At 37.7% G+C, this 17,382-nt stretch overlaps 1 protein-coding gene across 2 annotated transcripts; it reads left to right on the top strand.

Annotated features, from left to right (window-relative positions):
• The first annotated feature begins 590 nt into the window (after nucleotides 1-590).
• LOC122091689 lies at nucleotides 591-13,024 on the top strand. 2 transcript variants are annotated; one of them, XM_042661754.1, is made up of 7 exons: nucleotides 591-1,044; nucleotides 3,353-3,753; nucleotides 3,864-3,939; nucleotides 5,830-5,921; nucleotides 6,011-6,186; nucleotides 11,117-11,200; nucleotides 12,730-13,024. In XM_042661754.1, exons 1-7 carry the CDS (start codon nucleotides 879-881, stop codon nucleotides 12,776-12,778), a joined length of 1,044 nt encoding a protein of 347 aa, XP_042517688.1. In that variant the 5' UTR covers nucleotides 591-878; the 3' UTR covers nucleotides 12,779-13,024. The 2 variants fall into 2 exon arrangements, with proteins under 2 accessions (XP_042517688.1, XP_042517689.1); XM_042661755.1 differs by having other exon boundaries at nucleotides 593-1,044; nucleotides 11,120-11,200.
• Nucleotides 13,025-17,382: the final 4,358 nt, after the last annotated feature.

The raw sequence follows: 17,382 nt of genomic DNA, 5'->3' as shown, positions 1-17,382 counted from the left end.
TGTCACTATAGAAGGGGGAGGAGAAGATAACAACTAGGAAACTTGAACTCAAGACCTCCTGGTGAGTGTGGGTATCTCGAGATTGACTTCTACGTGCAATAGCAAGGCTACCAATACCAATAGGAAGCCCAAAGAAAGCATATGCACACTATTGTGGCTAACAAAGGAGCAATTCTGGAGTAATTGAAATTCAAGGGGATTGTGAACACACCTATTAAATGAGGCGAGCCAGTGGTACAATGGTTAAGTTGTACTATTACAATATGTTAATCACATATTTAAACACATAGAAACAGCCTCTCTTGCGAAGCAGAGGGTAAAGCTGCATACACTTTTTCCTCCCAGACCATGACCCTGTAATACGGAGAAGCTTCGTGCATTGGGTTGCTTTGGTTTTTTATTTATTTTTTTTTTTTTGTGAATCCATTTTTAAGTTTTGGCCCAACTCAGACCCAGTCTAATTTTGGACCCAAATTATGCCATTAATCCGGCCCGTTTGACAATCCGCCATTCCAAGCAAGCGCCAAACGTTTTCTGTCCCACTACGATCTCAGATGATCTACGAGTATATTCGAGTACCTCTTTAGAAATTTCTCTAGTTAGTACACACACTATCTTCCTCGGAGCCTCGGAGCCTCGGAGCTTTCTCGCTGTTCGTTGCGGTAACGGGTCGGTGCTTATTCTATTCCCTTCCACCGAGATCGTTCTTCAATCTTCCTCGTTCTTTCTCTCTGTGTCTTTGTATTCATCCTCAGTCTTCACTTTGCTTCGATTGAGTTCTGAAATCAGTTTATCTGTTGAAAGCATTTCTCTCTCCTTGTAAATCGATCGAGCTCCGGAGAGATTAGTAGAAGAGGATAACGATTAGATAAGAAGGAATGGGGGAAGGGAGAGAAGGTGACTGGGAGTGCAGCGGATGCCGGAATAGAAACTACGCATTCAGATCCTTCTGCAATAGATGTAAACAACCTCGGCTTCTAGTCGATACCAAAACCCCCGCTGATTCCAAATGGCTCCCTCGTATCGGAGATTGGATCTGCACCGGTAAGATCTTTCTTCCCCTTTTTTTTTTTCTTTTTTTCTTTTTGGATTGTGTCTTTGGTTCTAGCTTTGTTTGATTTACGCTGATGGATGTTGATGGCTCCAGTAATTATTCACAATCTTTAAAGCTCCCCCATCGTGGTTCCAAAATTCATTATCGATCTTATATTCCGTTTGGGTATATGTTTATTCTCTAATGGTGTTAATTTTGATATACGCACTGCGTATGGAACAGAAGTTTTAAACTTCGGGTTTTCGTAGTATGTGCCTCCAGTTCATTGGAAGATTTTGGAAGTCATCCAACTAAGGGAATTTTTTATTTTTTTTGCTACCAATACACCTACCCTAGGAATTTTGAAACCGTGTTAGAGTAGTCTCTTTCCAATTGAGGGCCATAAATGTTTTATCAGACTACTTGTCTCCTTGTAGTTGGATCTCCAAATTCTACTTGAGCATCCAAATCTGGGTCAATCCCAGCAAAAACATCTCTGGACAAGGTTCTAGCTTCATGCCAAATGTGTCCGAAAAAGAAGAGTAAAGCAAAAGAAACATTGTTGATGTCAGTTGTGTTTGGTTTTATCAGTTTAGAATTAGGTCCATAGAGTTGTTTTGTTTTTCAATAAGTGAAATCTCTAATATGAGCTTCACCAGATTTTAGCAGACACCCAGAATCGTGGATCTCTGTTACTGGTGGGAAGGATTCTAAAAATTGAGGGCATCGAGCTTGGGATGCCTGTTTCTAGTGCTACGTATGGAGATTGTAACTGTTCTGCATCAATTAAGGATCCTTCCATATTTTCTTGATCAACTTACTTGGCTTTCAACATCCCGTCTTGCAAAAGAATAGAAAGAAACAGTTGAAGATTGTGCAGGTTCATGCTAGGCTGTGCAGACATGAGGTCTGTTTTTTTATTTGAAGCCTTTCATGAAGAGGGATAGTATCAGGGAAGAATGGGGAAAATTGATTTTTCTAGTGCTGGTGAAGGTCTTGTAACACATTGTATCTATTATCTTAAAAAGAATTTGAGGTATATTCAATGCATCTGAGGCATATTGTTGGGGCTTCTCATGAAAAAATGGTGGAATTCTGGAGAATGGTAGGCATAGTGGCTGAGAGTGGTCTTTGTTTGTAATTTTTAAAAGGGAATATACTGATAAATGCTGGAAACTCCATAAATGTTATGGGTTTGTTAAGCTGAGTTCCGTATCTATTCTTGTCTAATTCATGATTATGATAAGACTATTCCTTATAAATGACACTTCTCTAACTATGACTAGTAATATAAATTAAATGATGTTCCACCCTCCCTAACAACACGGGGTTGAATTAGCTTGGTATGGAGCAGTGTTTGATGTCTCATAAGGTTGTCTAGAATGAGTTCTGGGGATATCTTCAAACAGGAAGGAAGTAGATGAACACTATTTTATTATGGATGTACCACAGGAGACTGCTACTAATTTGAAGCTGGTTCCTCATATCATCTTGTTCGTTTTATGTTAGGCATGTAAAACCAATGCCTTTGCAAAAACAAATATTTCTTATAATGCATCTGTTTACTGATGGATCATTGCAGATTCATATAATATTCACTTATATAGAGTATTTCTAATAGTTGTGGGAGCTTCCTACCTTATTCCTGTTACCATAAGTCTTAAAAGTATTGAAACGTTATTACTTTACCATCTGTTGTTGTAAATACGAAGCATATCACAATCAAATCGAGAATTTTCTTCATATTCTCCCTCCTTATAATAGAAAAGAAATTATCTATCAAATGCATATGGCTGGGTTTTATATAGTTATATAGTTATTATATTTGGTTTACTTTGGGCTCCTTCTTAAAAATTTAGATATGGATTCGATGTGCACCTGACCATCTGTTACCAATCCCTGTTACAGAGATGTCTCAGCATGCTTTGTGGTTTGTCACTTAACAGTGAGTAGTTGAAGATAATTCTTTTCTATAAATCTCATGAACTGGATTCACTATGTTAAAAACTAAGTGAAAACTAAAGGTCGTTACCTACTCCATTTTAAGAATGGCTTAGTTTGCTACATCTATGCTTTCTTACTGATACTAAGTGTGGCAATATCTAGTCATTAACTTGTTTATATAGTTTACATATTTGGCATTTGTTTTATGTCAAGCTGAGATTAGAAACTTGCATTCAATTGGGTTGAGTGGTGTGTGTGTTTTGTGTGTGTGGCTTTTGGTTTGGGATGTGGACTGGTTGGTGTGCGTATACTTGGCTTCCTTGTTCTCTCGCTGGATGCACCGTTTGTTGGGTTTGTGGGGCAATGGATCTCTAGGTTGCAGTAACAACAATTATGCGTCGAGAGAAAAGTGCAAAAAGTGCGGGCAACCAAAGGAGGTAGCAGCAATGCCAGCAATTGCAATGCCTGGAGCTTCTCTCCCAACTTATGCAAATTATTTTGCCAGGGCACAAGGAGGAGTGGGACTGAAGCTGAATTTGGGGACACCAGGAAATTCTGCTCTCCAACAGTCTCTTCCATTGAACCCTAATTGGATGCTTGGCGGGGCTGACAAGTATAGTGCTCAGTCAACTTCTGTTTGGCCTCTAGGTGGAAATAGTAATGTTGGGTTTCCATATGCGAACAATACAAATCAGCTTCTTGTGGTTCCGAAAGGATGGCGCAATGGTGATTGGATATGCAGCTGTGGCTTTCACAACTATTCTTCTCGTGCACAGGTAATCTTGAATTAGACATCTTCTATCCAGCTTATAGCTCTATATTATGTTAACTTCTCAGAGATTTTTCTTCTGGAGATTTTTTAATTGATCATTACTGTCTGGTGCAGTGTAAAAAATGCAATGCTATACCATCTAATACACCCTCTACTGTGTTGAACACAGGAGTTAGCGACTTATTTCCAAGTAAGTATATCTACTGGCTACGTCTTCCTGTTCTTTGTTCTGTTGGGGGGGGGTGTGTGTGGGGAGTTGGCGAGATTCTCATCAGATAAGAAAATTCACTTTGGGAGATTGCTTGTATTCTGGATCCATGTCTATGGAAATGAATAGTTTTCTTATGTCAAGTTTTGTTACTTTATTGTGTTACCCATCCCCTTCATGTAAGAAAAGACTCTTTAGTTTGAGCTGAAGATACCTTCAAAATTGTGTACATGTTATGTTTGGTGCGTTTATGTTTTTGAGGGATATTAACAAACATTCTTTCTGTAATTTTATTCTTTGTTGTCCTTTTTAAGTGGGCATACTCATACATCATTTTTTACTGTATCAAGAGTCCATTGTCCTTTACCAAAAAAGAAGAGTCCACTGCCTCGGTTCCCTCCTTCCTTGGGATTCTGTCTTTCCTTTTGCATTTTCGTTTTCATGAAGATTCGTATTTACTTGGTTTAGTAGGTCCAGTAGTGAGGTCATGTTGTCTTGGTTTCTTCAGCCTTTTTAATTTTTCAAATATTGATTGCTTGCATTAGTTCTACCCAATCAATTTATTAAGTGGATGTACACATAGTTGGTATGGCGCCAAGGCAAACCAAGGCGTTGGAGAGCTGCCTAAGCTGTTAGGCGATCAGTTGCTAGCCTTAAGATGAACAAGGCTCCTAGGCGACTAAGTGCTATTTTTTTCTCCTACTTTTTTAATATTATTTAGTATGCTACATATACCTTGTATCATCAAAAGTCAACATTAAGCCACATCATTCATCGAAAATGAACATTAAGCCACATCAAATCATCAAAAATCAACATTTAAAGAAATGTTCTTGTTCTATAATTAGTTTGACTTGTAAAAGGATTTTATTTTTACATGAGACATTTTATATTAGATAGAGCATAAAACTAGCTTTCTAACAAGTTTTAGATTACTTAAATCTGAGTTTTAATGACAAAGTTATGTTCCTTTTAAACTTATTTTAAAGTGCTTGAATACTGTTAAAATTGCCTAAATGAAAATAATTTTGTGGATATCAAAACAAAAGATTATTTTTTTGGATTTTTGGTTTTTAACAATGTTTTACCATGATAAGTTATATGGAATTTTCAGAATTGAGAAAACCCCCAACATTTGAAAGTTGAAAATCACTTGCACAACAAAAAAAACAGTTTTTGTTCTTGGACTAGGGGGTTGACTATGCATCATTTTAGAATTTGATTTTTAAACTATTTTGGATTCAAATAGGGGGTATTTGCTTATTTATGAATAATATATTAAGTAAAAACATTTACTTAAATGATATTTGATGTAAATAAGTGTTGCGCCTTGCAGTAAGGCACCTGTGCAATAAGGTGTCAATCGTCTGTACTCCAACTAGGCTGCTTGGACACCTAGTAGTCACCTAGGTGACACCTTGACAACTATGGATGTACGGAAGCCAGTTTTACTATTACTATGTATCCTTGTGCTGTTGAACTATTCTCACCATGGATGTGCCTTGGCATTCTGTGGGTTTCAATTATTATTATTATTTATTTATTTATTTTATTATTTTTTTAATATCTGCAATTTTTGTAACACATCAGGTGGGTAAAATGGAAAATACAGGTAAATTGGCAGAAATGCTCTGGTTTCATTATGTCAATGTTGGCAAAGCCATTTACATCCTGGTTCCTTTTTTTTTTTTTTTTTTGTGTAAACATCCTGGTACCTGATGTAAAAGTTGTTGTCATTACTACTATGGTCATAGGGTAGCTGTATGATGATCATATTGATTCGTAATAATGCCACTGATGTAAAATTAACTGTTATAAATGGGGATGTGAACCTAATGCTTTGCTCTTTTTTTTTTTCATTCTGGGATGAAGGTCATGGGACAAAGCGGCTAGCATCGGAGGAAATAAAAAATGAATGGGATAACAAGAGGTTGAATGCTGGAGATATAAACAATAGCCTTCTGGTATGACTTCAAGAAATCCATTAGTCTCATTCTAACTTTTGGGAGCTTGACATTTTCCCTTGCATCTTATTTTTTCTTGAAAATACTAGACAAATGGACAACAGCAGTCATGCCAGGGATTTGATCAGATGGCTGGATTCAGTAATGACCAAGCACCTGGAACATATGCCCCTTATCCTAGTGGAATTTCTTCAACTGCCACAACTTTATCAGGCCAACTGCAACTACCACAGTTGGCAACAATGCCTACCCTTCTAGGGAAAGGGTACGATCATGCCCAACTTTTTTTTTATATATTCCTCCAATTTTTATATTATTTGTGCTAAGTTTTCCTGATGAATGCTTTGAATGTTCTTGATGAGTATTCCAAGTGCTAGTGGTAAAACAATTGTATCTTTCTTTCGTATATTCATGCCTCAGCAGAAAAAAGGTTTGTTTCTCAGTTTCTTATTTTTAGTGCTTGATTTACACTTGCAATGTTTGTTCTTAGTGAAAGACGAGTAGTCATGAGATTTAAGTTTAATAGATGGACCAAATTATTCTTTTGTAGCAAGTGATTCGAGAATTCAAGAAATGAGTGCACTGTACACCATTAATATGTCATGCCACTTAAGATCGCAAAAACTCATATGATATAATGCTCCCTTGAAGCATACTTCCAGAGGGTAGCACTGCCACTTTTCTCTCAAATGCTCAGGCCCCATGTATTGCTAGATGGCAGTGCAACCTAACACCCAGACCCCCATTACCAAAATTTAAACCCCCCCCCCCCCCTTTTTTTTTTTGATAAATAACAAATTTTATCAACACAAAATTTAGGATGCAGCAACAAAGCAGGGAACAATTCCTCAAAACCTAAAACCAAATATGACAGAGAACAAGAAGACTAAAGAGTGTGATGCGATTGGGGGGTTTGGAAACCCTGTTTGGGTTTGCTTGCTATGGGCCCACCCAAGCTCTAAATGTGTCAATGACAGGAAATGGTGTCAATTCTGTAAATATAACAAAGGTTGCAAGGGGGGAGTTGCGATCTTGTACTAAACCAGAATTTAAAGGGGCTATTGGGTAAGACAATGGGGATTAGTATTTATTCTAAAGGGACAAACCAGACATTTTCAACAAGCAAGAACAAAGCATAATTATACTTTAAAAGGAGGGTATTTTTATGTTATATTGTGGGAGAGGTTTTCTAAAACCTCTTGACGCACAGTCCAGCGGAAAGGAGACCAACTTGCAATGGTCTCAGCCCACACTAGTAGTCTAGTCAAGCCAAGTTTTTAGGAGGAATTAATGGACTCTAAAGCCTTTTGATTCCAGTCAATTCAAGTCCTGGAGGTCGAAGGATAAGGGAGAGAAAAATTCTGCAACCCTAGGTCTGGCATCAACAGAAGAACCAGGTTTGAGTTCTGACTCGTTTCTCATAGCAGGGATATTAGTTTGGATTGAAACTCTAGGACCTAAGTCGCCCTAGGGAATAGAATGAATACCCAGAAAAGTAGGAGGAAAGAGGAAGAACTAAAAGATATCAATCCCACAATGTGAGGGACTGATAGACCATTGGGGGAATTTCTTACAGAGAATATTATAGGGAAGAAGGAAATGACTATAAGAAAGAAAGGATGAGTAAAATGAAAGAGGAGTAAGGACAATAGGACATCACCTGAGATGGAAAGAGACTGGAGGAAATAAAGAGCGGGGGAGGAGAACCCAATCTAAGAGGAAAGAAGGAACCACCAGACAACACTGGTTTATTCCATTATGTTTTGCTTCCAACATATTACATGAATATAAAGCAATTTCTGACATAACAAAAAAAACCCTACTGGAAATGGAAACTAAGCAATCTTGGCAATATCTCAAATAAAGAAATTAAGAAACTACCAAATAACTCCTATGTTATCTACCCATCTAAATAGATTAAAGTAAAACTAAAAGATTTCATCGTATTCAAACAACTACCAGTCCCCATTGGACCAAAAAACTTGGGCCAGTTGCGTCTCGGCATAGGTCTTCAAAGTGGGTCACTCTGGTCCAACCATGCTAAGGAGACTGCATCAAAAAGAACAAACATGACAACAGAATATCCACCCTGCAGGCCTAGCAACACCTTGTCTAACAAGATGCAGCTATGGAATTTTCTGATCTTGGTTTCAATGGAAGGAAATGAATTTTGAAGACAGCATATTATATATTTGGTGAACAATGTGTGAAAATATTCAAGGGCATACACCCTCTTATTTCATTGAGTTTTTCTTTGAATGATAACCTCTACCAAGTTGTTAACCTTCTTGATGTAGATAAAAAGATCTACTCCAAGCAGTTCCATGATTAATGATTACCATCGCAGGTAAGGAGGAGCCAGGCCTACAGTTAACAGACTGAACTTGTTCTGGGCTCAACTGGGTTCAGTTGATTCAGGCTAGACCAACCAAGTTCAGGTGTTTTCTGATTCACCCAAAAACCAGCACTTTTCAATCCTGTCCAAGTCTTAGTCAAAGAACGGTTAAAAATGCATGTGCAGAGTTTGAGAAGCATTATCTAGTTAATTACAACTATTTTCTGAAGTCTTAGAATATTATTTCAGTCAATAAGTTAGTTCATTGATGGTTGTGTAAGTCATTGAAAATGTTCAGTTCATTAAATAGTTAGAAAGTCTAGGAGAATGACCCAATGAGAGTCTAGAACCTTCCCAATGACTCTTTAGTTGTCTGTAAGCATTTTGAACAAGTTAAAGAGTTGAATGAAATTTGCGTCTAACTGGAATCAAACCTAATAATTGAGCGAATCTGATATTAGGATTAAATGTTCAGATGCCGGAATGGAGCTTCACGTAGATCTCAGGAACAAGGCCAAAACTAGGTCCAGACTGGCTGTAGGGATTCAACTGCTGTGAGAGACAGCCTGGTCAGGTGTGGTCCATTCTTGGGTGAGATTTCCAATTTTGATGGAGCATATTAAGAGACTCAAAGACAGCTTGCGACTGGAGATGATTTTCAAAATATTACCTTTCCAGATTTTCCTTCCATTGACTTGCTGGTTTCTAAGAAGATATCCAGATTCTGAGGACCAAAGCTGGATGGACTTTTGCAGATTTCGTGGGTCCCATGGCCAGCTGTATGGAGGTTTATTCAATTGAAAATTTTCTTCCCAAGAGATTGAGTTGTCAAGGAGATACTTTAGTATTTAATTGTATTCCTTATGTAGTCCTTGTGTGGGGAGCTTGGTAGTTTTAAATAGTTTCTATTTTTAATTAGATTTGTTTATGTATTTAGTAGTTTTTATTCCTAGGACTTTCTATTATTTAGTTTCTAAATTAGAGAGTTCTATGTAATGTAAGAAGACCTTCTTTCCACGCAAGGAATGCCAATTGCTGTTATTGACTCTATTTAAATAAAAAACAAGGTTAATACAGCCAACGATTTGATAAAGAAAAAAAAAGAGTTTTATTCCAATGGCTGGGAGAAGCAGTATAATAGGAAAGGAGTCTTATGTGAGGTGAGCAACCTCGTGGGTGAAAAGCCCAAGGGAAGAGTGAGAGGCTCGACCCAACCTATCCCCTCCCCACCCCCCCTTCTCCCTTTCCATCAGTTCTCTTTTCTTTTCTTTATTTTATTTTCTTTGGCATTATTACATCAGTCCAAAGGTGGTTACAGACTCCTTGCAAGCTTCAAATTCTACCCTATGTTGTTGCAGACTCACAGAACTCCTCTGTTTCTTCATGGAATTCTGCCACCACATTAGGTCTTCAATTCTGGACAACCATCCATCATCTTTGGATGAGATTTGGAGGGCCACATCATACACCAAGAGCTTCACTTGACCAGTAGTTCAGACCTCCTTGTGGCCTGGTTATCGAGTTATAGAAAAATCCCCAAATTTGAAGAGCTCTCAATTAATTCTGTGATTTTGTTTTGTGGAAGGATTTCTCTGCAACATTATTCTGTGGTGCGATTACTGTAATATTAATCTGATTTGGTGATTCGTGAGAGCCTGGTATCCTGCTTTGGGTTAAGTCCTTTGTGACTTGGCCCTACATTAGAGCTCAGGCCTGGTTTGCTCTATTTTATGCCTTTATCTTTGACCTAAGAACTAAGAAGAATCTCAACCCATTTATGTCTAGCTCCACGTAAGTTTTTGTAACTGTTTCAGTTAAGTTTGACATGAGAACTGGGGAATAAGGCTTTGGTAGGTAGCATCATTATAAAAATACAGAGGAGAAGAATAAGGAAATATATAAACTAGTTTAAGAAAATTTAGTTGGGAAAAGGCTGAGTTGTTGAGTTTGTTGTATAAACTAGTTAAATAAAATTTAGAAAAAAAAAAAAGAGAAGGATATTGCTGCAAATCCTCCACTCTGAAAGGTCAATATGATAGCTTACTCATGAGCGTTATGGACCTCTGAATAGAATGTCGGTTGTGAACTCGACTCATTTACTCGAAAACTTATCACCCACATGCAGCAGACCTGCTCCTAGTGTGAAAAACTTGCAAGATGGAACGATTATTCTTTATGGGTCATGTTTCACTCACAACTCGATTTGTTTCTGTCACGACTTGCCAGAAAGGAACTCAAAAGTGAGTACAAAGCAGTAGTAGAGAATTATGGCAATGCTATTAAATTCTATTACCATGAAATGGCAATCTTATGATCGAATGAGAAGTTAAACATCTTATTGCCACTTGGTGTGCTTATTGCAAATCGAATTTTAACCAGTGAGACAGGTGTAAGGTCATCTATCACATGGACTCACCTCGCCTGAACCTGTGGAAGTGCTAGATGACAAAATCAAATTTAAACATACGTAAAGGTTATCTAGTTTTTTGTATTCTTATCAGGACTATTGATCTTTTAGATGGTCAGTGGATTGGATATACAGAGTAATCTAGAAGTGGTTGAAATTTCGCATGCTTTATGCTAGAACTTGACTTGCAAGTCTATCTATTAAATTAAACTAAATAAAAAAATAAATAAAAGAGAGACTTGGAAGTCTGGTTAGCATCACTAGGTACTGAATCAACAACAAACTAACTAGGTACTGAATGTGAATATTAAACATTGTGCTTTAATTTTGTCCAGTTTTATGTATTTTAGTTTTTTTTTTTATTTAATTGTAGGAGAAATTAGCTGTGAATTTTAGACACCAAAATGTAGTATGAGGAACTTGTCGCTTATCTATTGTCTCTTATGTGCTTAGCAGTGCAAAACAATGGCGTGATGGAGATTGGATGTGCACAAACTGCAATAACCATAATTATGCATCTCGATCTCACTGCAATAGGTTTGTCTCAATATCTAATGTTTGTTTAAATATATGATGAAATCAAACTCAGTTCATGGTTACAAGTACCCATGTGGGCTGCCCAGCAAGCTTCTATGGCCTCTCTATCTTGTCTGAAAATTATTAGGCTACCTGGAAAAGGTTCCATATTGGGCATGCGGACTGACCTAGTCGTGTAGTCCGTGGAAAAGCCGTTCACCATGTGGCGAAATAAAGCCTTCTTTTCTGGCATCTTTGGTCATAGCATTCAACAGTTTGATAGTTGAATCAGCTAGGGAGTTGCCCCCCCACCCTGCGCTAATAAAAAAAAAAAGAGGGGGAGAAATTGAATACGAAAAGGTGGCCCCCTGATCCAGCCTGTCCTGAAGGTAGGCGACTTTGTATTTGCAAAAAGTTGGCAATTAACTGTAGCCATTGAATTTCAACTTAAAAATGAAAAAAAGGGGAATGGATCATATACCTTATTTCCAATCATGTGGCAAGTGGAAAACTAAACATTGTTTCCATCTCCTGGATCATTATTTACATGTTACTGCTTGACCATGGAGCAACCGTAGGTAGAGCTGATACTGATATTTCAGGCATACGTGGTCTAATGACCTTATTCCATAACACTTTTAAATAGCAGGCTTATGCAGTGGCATTTTTCCTTTACATTTTTTTTTTCTTACATCATTTCGGTGTTGAATTTCAGCTATATCTTACAACCCTTAGAATGCAGAATGTAAGACCATTTTCAATATGAAATGTACTTCCTAGTGCTTTTGTGTTACCGAAATGTGGTATTAATTACTTTATACCACTGAGGAACATTTTTAAAGTACAGATGAAAAGTAAAGTTTCCTTGGAAGTAGGAATATTCAGACTTCACTTTCAATTTGACACATTCTGAAGAGTCTTGTCCCTCTTAGGACTACTGAAATGGTTACTGGAACTTCAAAAAAACATTATATTTGAGGCTTTAAATGGTGGAAACAGGTGGTGGTACTGGGACAGGGAAGATGATGTGAGTAGAATTGATATTGTCTGAAGAAACCAAACAATGATCCATATGCTCAAGTAAAATAAATTTGTCGACTATTCTACACCAAAATTCGTTGCGTTCAATTTTTATTAAAGCCCGAAGGTTCTATGTTTATGGCTTTTATCGAAGGACATATTCTCTACTCTCTGTTTTACTTTTCCTCTTTTGGGGAGGTATTTGCTTACATGCTGTAAAGAATGACTTCCACTAGACTCAGTGCACTTCAAATGTGGCAATTCCTTGGGGTAAAACATGAATCCAACCTCACTTTTGAATGCATCAAGTTTTTAAACTATTTATGTGAACTTACCAGTACCAAAGAATGGGAGGGTTGAAAATTTGAAGCGTGTAAGTAGAGATGCTCGTTCGAGACAAATTTTGTTTGCTTTAATTCATTTTATGCTTATGGCCTTTTTAAAAAACCCTACTTCTAAAGTGCTTTTTTGTATCCTCTGGTTTTCCATCAATCCTTGCGTTCTAATGGTTTGAAACCTTCTCTTTTCAGATGTTTGACTCAAAGAGATGCACTCATCCAGCCTGTAAGCGTTCCGTAGTTTCTAGTTCTCTTGAGGAGTTGAATGGTTGTAGGCTTAACTGTTGGCTTTGGGTTATTTATTTTTATTGAATGATTTAGGCTTGTAGAATATGCTGCTTTTGCTTGGAGGCTTATTTTGGTCTTCCATAGATTGTGTTCATGGTGACCATTATCTTTCAGCCTTCAAAGATGTAGTAATTTTGTGAATGTAAGAGTGGCGCATTGTTTTGATTAGCAATTATGTTTTTGAGTGTTTAATGTAGCATATTTTGTGTAGCCTATACTCTCTTCTAATAGATGCTCAAGGGACAGAAGAAGTGGAGGATATTTCCGAGTAGAAGGTGATGACTCTAATGAATCAATTGTGAAGGCTGTTAGCTACATCAGTGCTCAAATTCCTTCATCGTTATTGCCCTGGCTTTGATGATCAAACCTACGGGCGACATAGCCACTGAGATAGGGGTTCAGTGGTGGAGGGCCATTGACAGGAAGGAGTGGCTGCCATGCGGCTCATGCCCGACCTGGCTAAGATTTTGAGTCTTTGTCCTTGCTGGGTTCTCTTATGCAACCGGACCATACTGTCCGACAACCAGTTGGCCCAAATAATCCAATGGGTATTGTCAAATTGGAATCAGTACTGAAAACAGACCAAATAAGCCAAACCAAACTGAATAATTTTGAAAGCAGTATCCAATTCGGTTCCAATTCTAAAATAGCACTGTCAGTTGGAACTGAAACTGATAAAATTGAATACGATGGCTGCGTTTGGCAATATTCTAGAAAATGTTTTTGGAGTTTTTTTTGTTTCATACAGTGTTTGGTTCATTTATGGTGTGTTTGTTGTTTGCTTTTTGTTATTTTTTTTTGCATTTTGACACAGAAACTGAAATTTCTGTTTTTCATTTTGTCATTACCAAATGCGCTTATATATTTACAAAATATAATAATATATATTATAATTCTAATTTATAGTATATATATTACTAATATTAATATTAGATTTTATAATACTACTATGGGCTGTGGATGGGCATGCCGTCAGCTTGCAGGTGCTAGCGGCATGTGGGAATGAAGAGTGCAGATGAGAGGAGTAGAACACCATCAGCTTGCGTTCCCATGCTTACACAATGGGAAGTGGAGGTGGGGCATCTTTTGGTTCTTTTCTCCATTTATATGGTATTAAGAATACTAATTGGTCATGTTCCCTATGCTCTCCAATGGGGGAGCATACATGGGAATCCATCAGAGAGCACATGGGAGGGTGGGGGGTCACTTCACAGGACCCTGTGAAAAGGCGTGGGGAATAGACCAGTTAGCATTTCCCCCCTTTTATATATGTATATAAGGAAAGAGAAGCCTGACAGTGGAACACCATTGTGCATTAGTATAGGTTGTTTGCCTTACTCAAATAGGGGTTCACTGAGTTAATTCTTTATATAAAGATAAGGCATTTTCTGTGTTGGGTCTCAGATTGGAGTTTGCAGGCTGTTAAGCCAATAAACGTAGACAACATGCCAGAGTAGTGCACCGGAGCAGCTTGCTGATTGATTTGTTAAAAAATGACACGAAGCTGAATATGAGTAGATGTTGGTCGAAAACATCTCTCATTCACAATGGAAGGCAATGTCGCCCTACACCCAAACACTGAGAAAGAAATCATACCCTTCTTCGTACACCCATTGGCCCTCAAGCTAGTGGAGTAGGCTAGTAGCCATGCTTTCTTTAAGGGAACCCATCCTATTAATGTATTAATATTTTTATAATATTATATTAAATATAAGACTCAAAACCGAACTATGTAAGAACTGAACCAATAGGTTCAATTTAAGTATCAACTTCCAAAACCTAACCGATTTACACCTTACTCCAACACCTCCCATTTAAGAGATCATGAATTTAACTCTCTTTGGGCCAAAAAAAAAAAGCCCAAATTTATCGAGTTACTTTCTCGAATGCTCTCAGCCTCTCATGCATAGGCATGCTCTAGTTTGTTAGGTTTTGGTATTCAGTGAAGGTAGTGCACATAGTAAAACACCCCACTCACTGCAGGCTTTTCTTAGCGTGTCTGGTGTCTGCACTCTGGACCCTGGACACAGGACCCAGGAACCCAATCGTAAAGTAACCCACCATTAGAAGCTTCCACACATCTAGGAAATTGATGAGATCGGTGGCCCAAGACATATTACATCCTCACCTGCAAGTGGGACTCAGACAGGGTAAAGTTTCCCACCTTGCAACCACAAGGCTCCCTTGGTAGGGAAGGGTGGTCCAGTTTAGGAGCTACCATTGAAAATTTCATAAACTCTTTATAGCCATTATCAAAAGAAAACATCAACTAGGTGGGAGAAATTTACGAAAGTCTAGCTAGGCTCAAAAGAATCATTAATGAATTGAGGGTAATGATAATGCTTCCATTTTTTATTTTTAGAGTGATAAATCAAGAATCCATGGGGGCATATAATTGCAATTCATGAGATGCAATCATACTACATAATAATGTGGTTTGACCTTCCTATACCAAGCTCAAATAATTTCATGGTTTTAACACTCAGATTGGAATTAGCTGAATTGGCCGAGTTAATTGTCGACTCCAATTAAATCAATTTTACACATATTAAGTCCGATCGAGTTAGCTAGGCTGAGTTAGGGAAAGTCCGATCAAGATGGATTCGAGCTGATTTCAGGATGCTTCGACTCGAAATCAATGGAGACTGATCCCATTCCTGGTTCTAAGTTTAAATAGATGATTAAAATCTTATGCTTACTGCTTATCCTACATCTTTTCAATTAGATGTATCTTTAATGCATAAGGAATTTCGTCTGCTCTAGTCCATATGAATTATGAAGTAGCCTGCACCACAAGTCTTGGAGGTTTGAGACCCCACTACCGGAATGGCTTTATTTTTTATTGGAAAAATTACGTGATTATTCACTAATGGGTTTGCCTTTACATAAATACCCACAATTCTAAATATCCATCTTCACACTCGGACCATGGATCCCCGAAAGGGAGAAAAGTGGTTGTTGAATAACTCTACAACTACAATTACAATTAGAAACTTCATTTTCGGATCCTTTTGCAGAGTTAACCGTTGTTGTGTTTTTCAATCAATACGTTAAGGAGAGACAGAACATTTTAACTAAAAAGGAGAAGGGAATTTTTTAAAGAAAAAGGTTGAAGAATAGAGGATGCATTTTCGCCTGTAGATTCCCAACGTTGCAGAAAGAATTTCTCCTTGAAAATCATATAAACACCATATCAAGCAAAACGTTAATTCAAATCAACAATTTCTTTGTTTTAAAAAGGAAGGGAAAAAAAAAACTTGGGAGAAACTCATGAACCCTAAAATCCTACACCTGAAAATGAAATTCAATTTCTCAATTTTAATTTATGTTGGTTAGATGAGAAAGGAAGGGAAGGGGGGAAAGAATCTTTGATAGGGAGGATCAAAGATGCCTTCAACGTCAGATTTAACTTAGGCAGCGAAAGAGGGCATCGAGAAAAACCAGATTCATCTACTCCAAAATCGATTGTGGTCATTTGTGGACCTGTTTCTTCATGATCTCACCACTCCTCCTTGTTGTTTGGTTTTATTTGAGAGTTTAAATCTAAATGCCAACTTGGAAATTGGAAGAGAGCACGTCGACGGGTTGACATCCCCTTTGGCTGATTCTAAGAGGAGTGGGTGTGGGGATTGTGGAAGGGAAGTTCCAGAGGGTAGATTGGGTTGCAACAGGGGTGGAGGTGGGTCGTGCTGCAAGAAGAAGAAGGAAAAGAAAGTGGCGGATGGAATTACAGGACGAAGAAGGTAAAAGAAGAGAGAGAGAGAGAGAGAGAGACGAGGAATTACCAGCGAGAACATGATATGGCCACGACGACATCGTTGCAGAGTTGAAATCAAACCTTAAAGAGCCGACTGAAGGAGAGAATTTAGAGAAAACGGAAATATTATAACCGACTATTTTGGGTATATTTGTAATATATAAACTCGTTTTGGGTAAATGTGTTGAACCGAACACAACATGGGTATTTCTGTAAAATCAAACTCAATAGTGGGTCTTCCCTTTTTTTGAAATGACTGTCATATCCTTCCTGAATGATACTCTATTTATTTACGCGCAGGGGACAGAAGTTGTAGGCTGATACATGCAAAAGAGGATAATTTGTGACCAATATTTATGAGATCATTCTTATATAATTTTTTCTTTAAAAAAACTTATCTTACTTCATCTTCTTTTTTAATTTAGTGAAATCCTGTCCGTTGTCATCACCTGATTTTAATCTTTATAAAATAGATCAACGATCGGGTGAGGTTGTGGGACCCTTTTCTATGATGATATAACAATTCCGTTTGAAATCCAGTCGTCCGCATTACCCAAAGAGATTTGTCATTAATGCCATAATGGGTTACACCTCAAAGTCCACGAGTCTAAAAAGGTCCAACGGTGCTAAAAATCGTATTCCTTCACAGGTATGACCGGCAAGGATTTAGGATACGGTATTAGTATTGGTATTGATATTCGATACTATTCTGAATCAGATTGGTAGATATCGGTCAATTTTTTTTTTTTAAGTACTATTTTTTTACTATTTTATCCTTAAAACAATCTAGATAATCGATC

The sequence above is a fragment of the Macadamia integrifolia genome, chromosome 10 (assembly GCF_013358625.1).
Source record: "Macadamia integrifolia cultivar HAES 741 chromosome 10, SCU_Mint_v3, whole genome shotgun sequence".
NCBI lineage: Eukaryota > Viridiplantae > Streptophyta > Magnoliopsida > Proteales > Proteaceae > Macadamia > Macadamia integrifolia.
The sequence above is the reverse complement of the archived record's forward strand: the minus strand, read 5'-3'. Positions and strand labels throughout refer to the sequence as shown.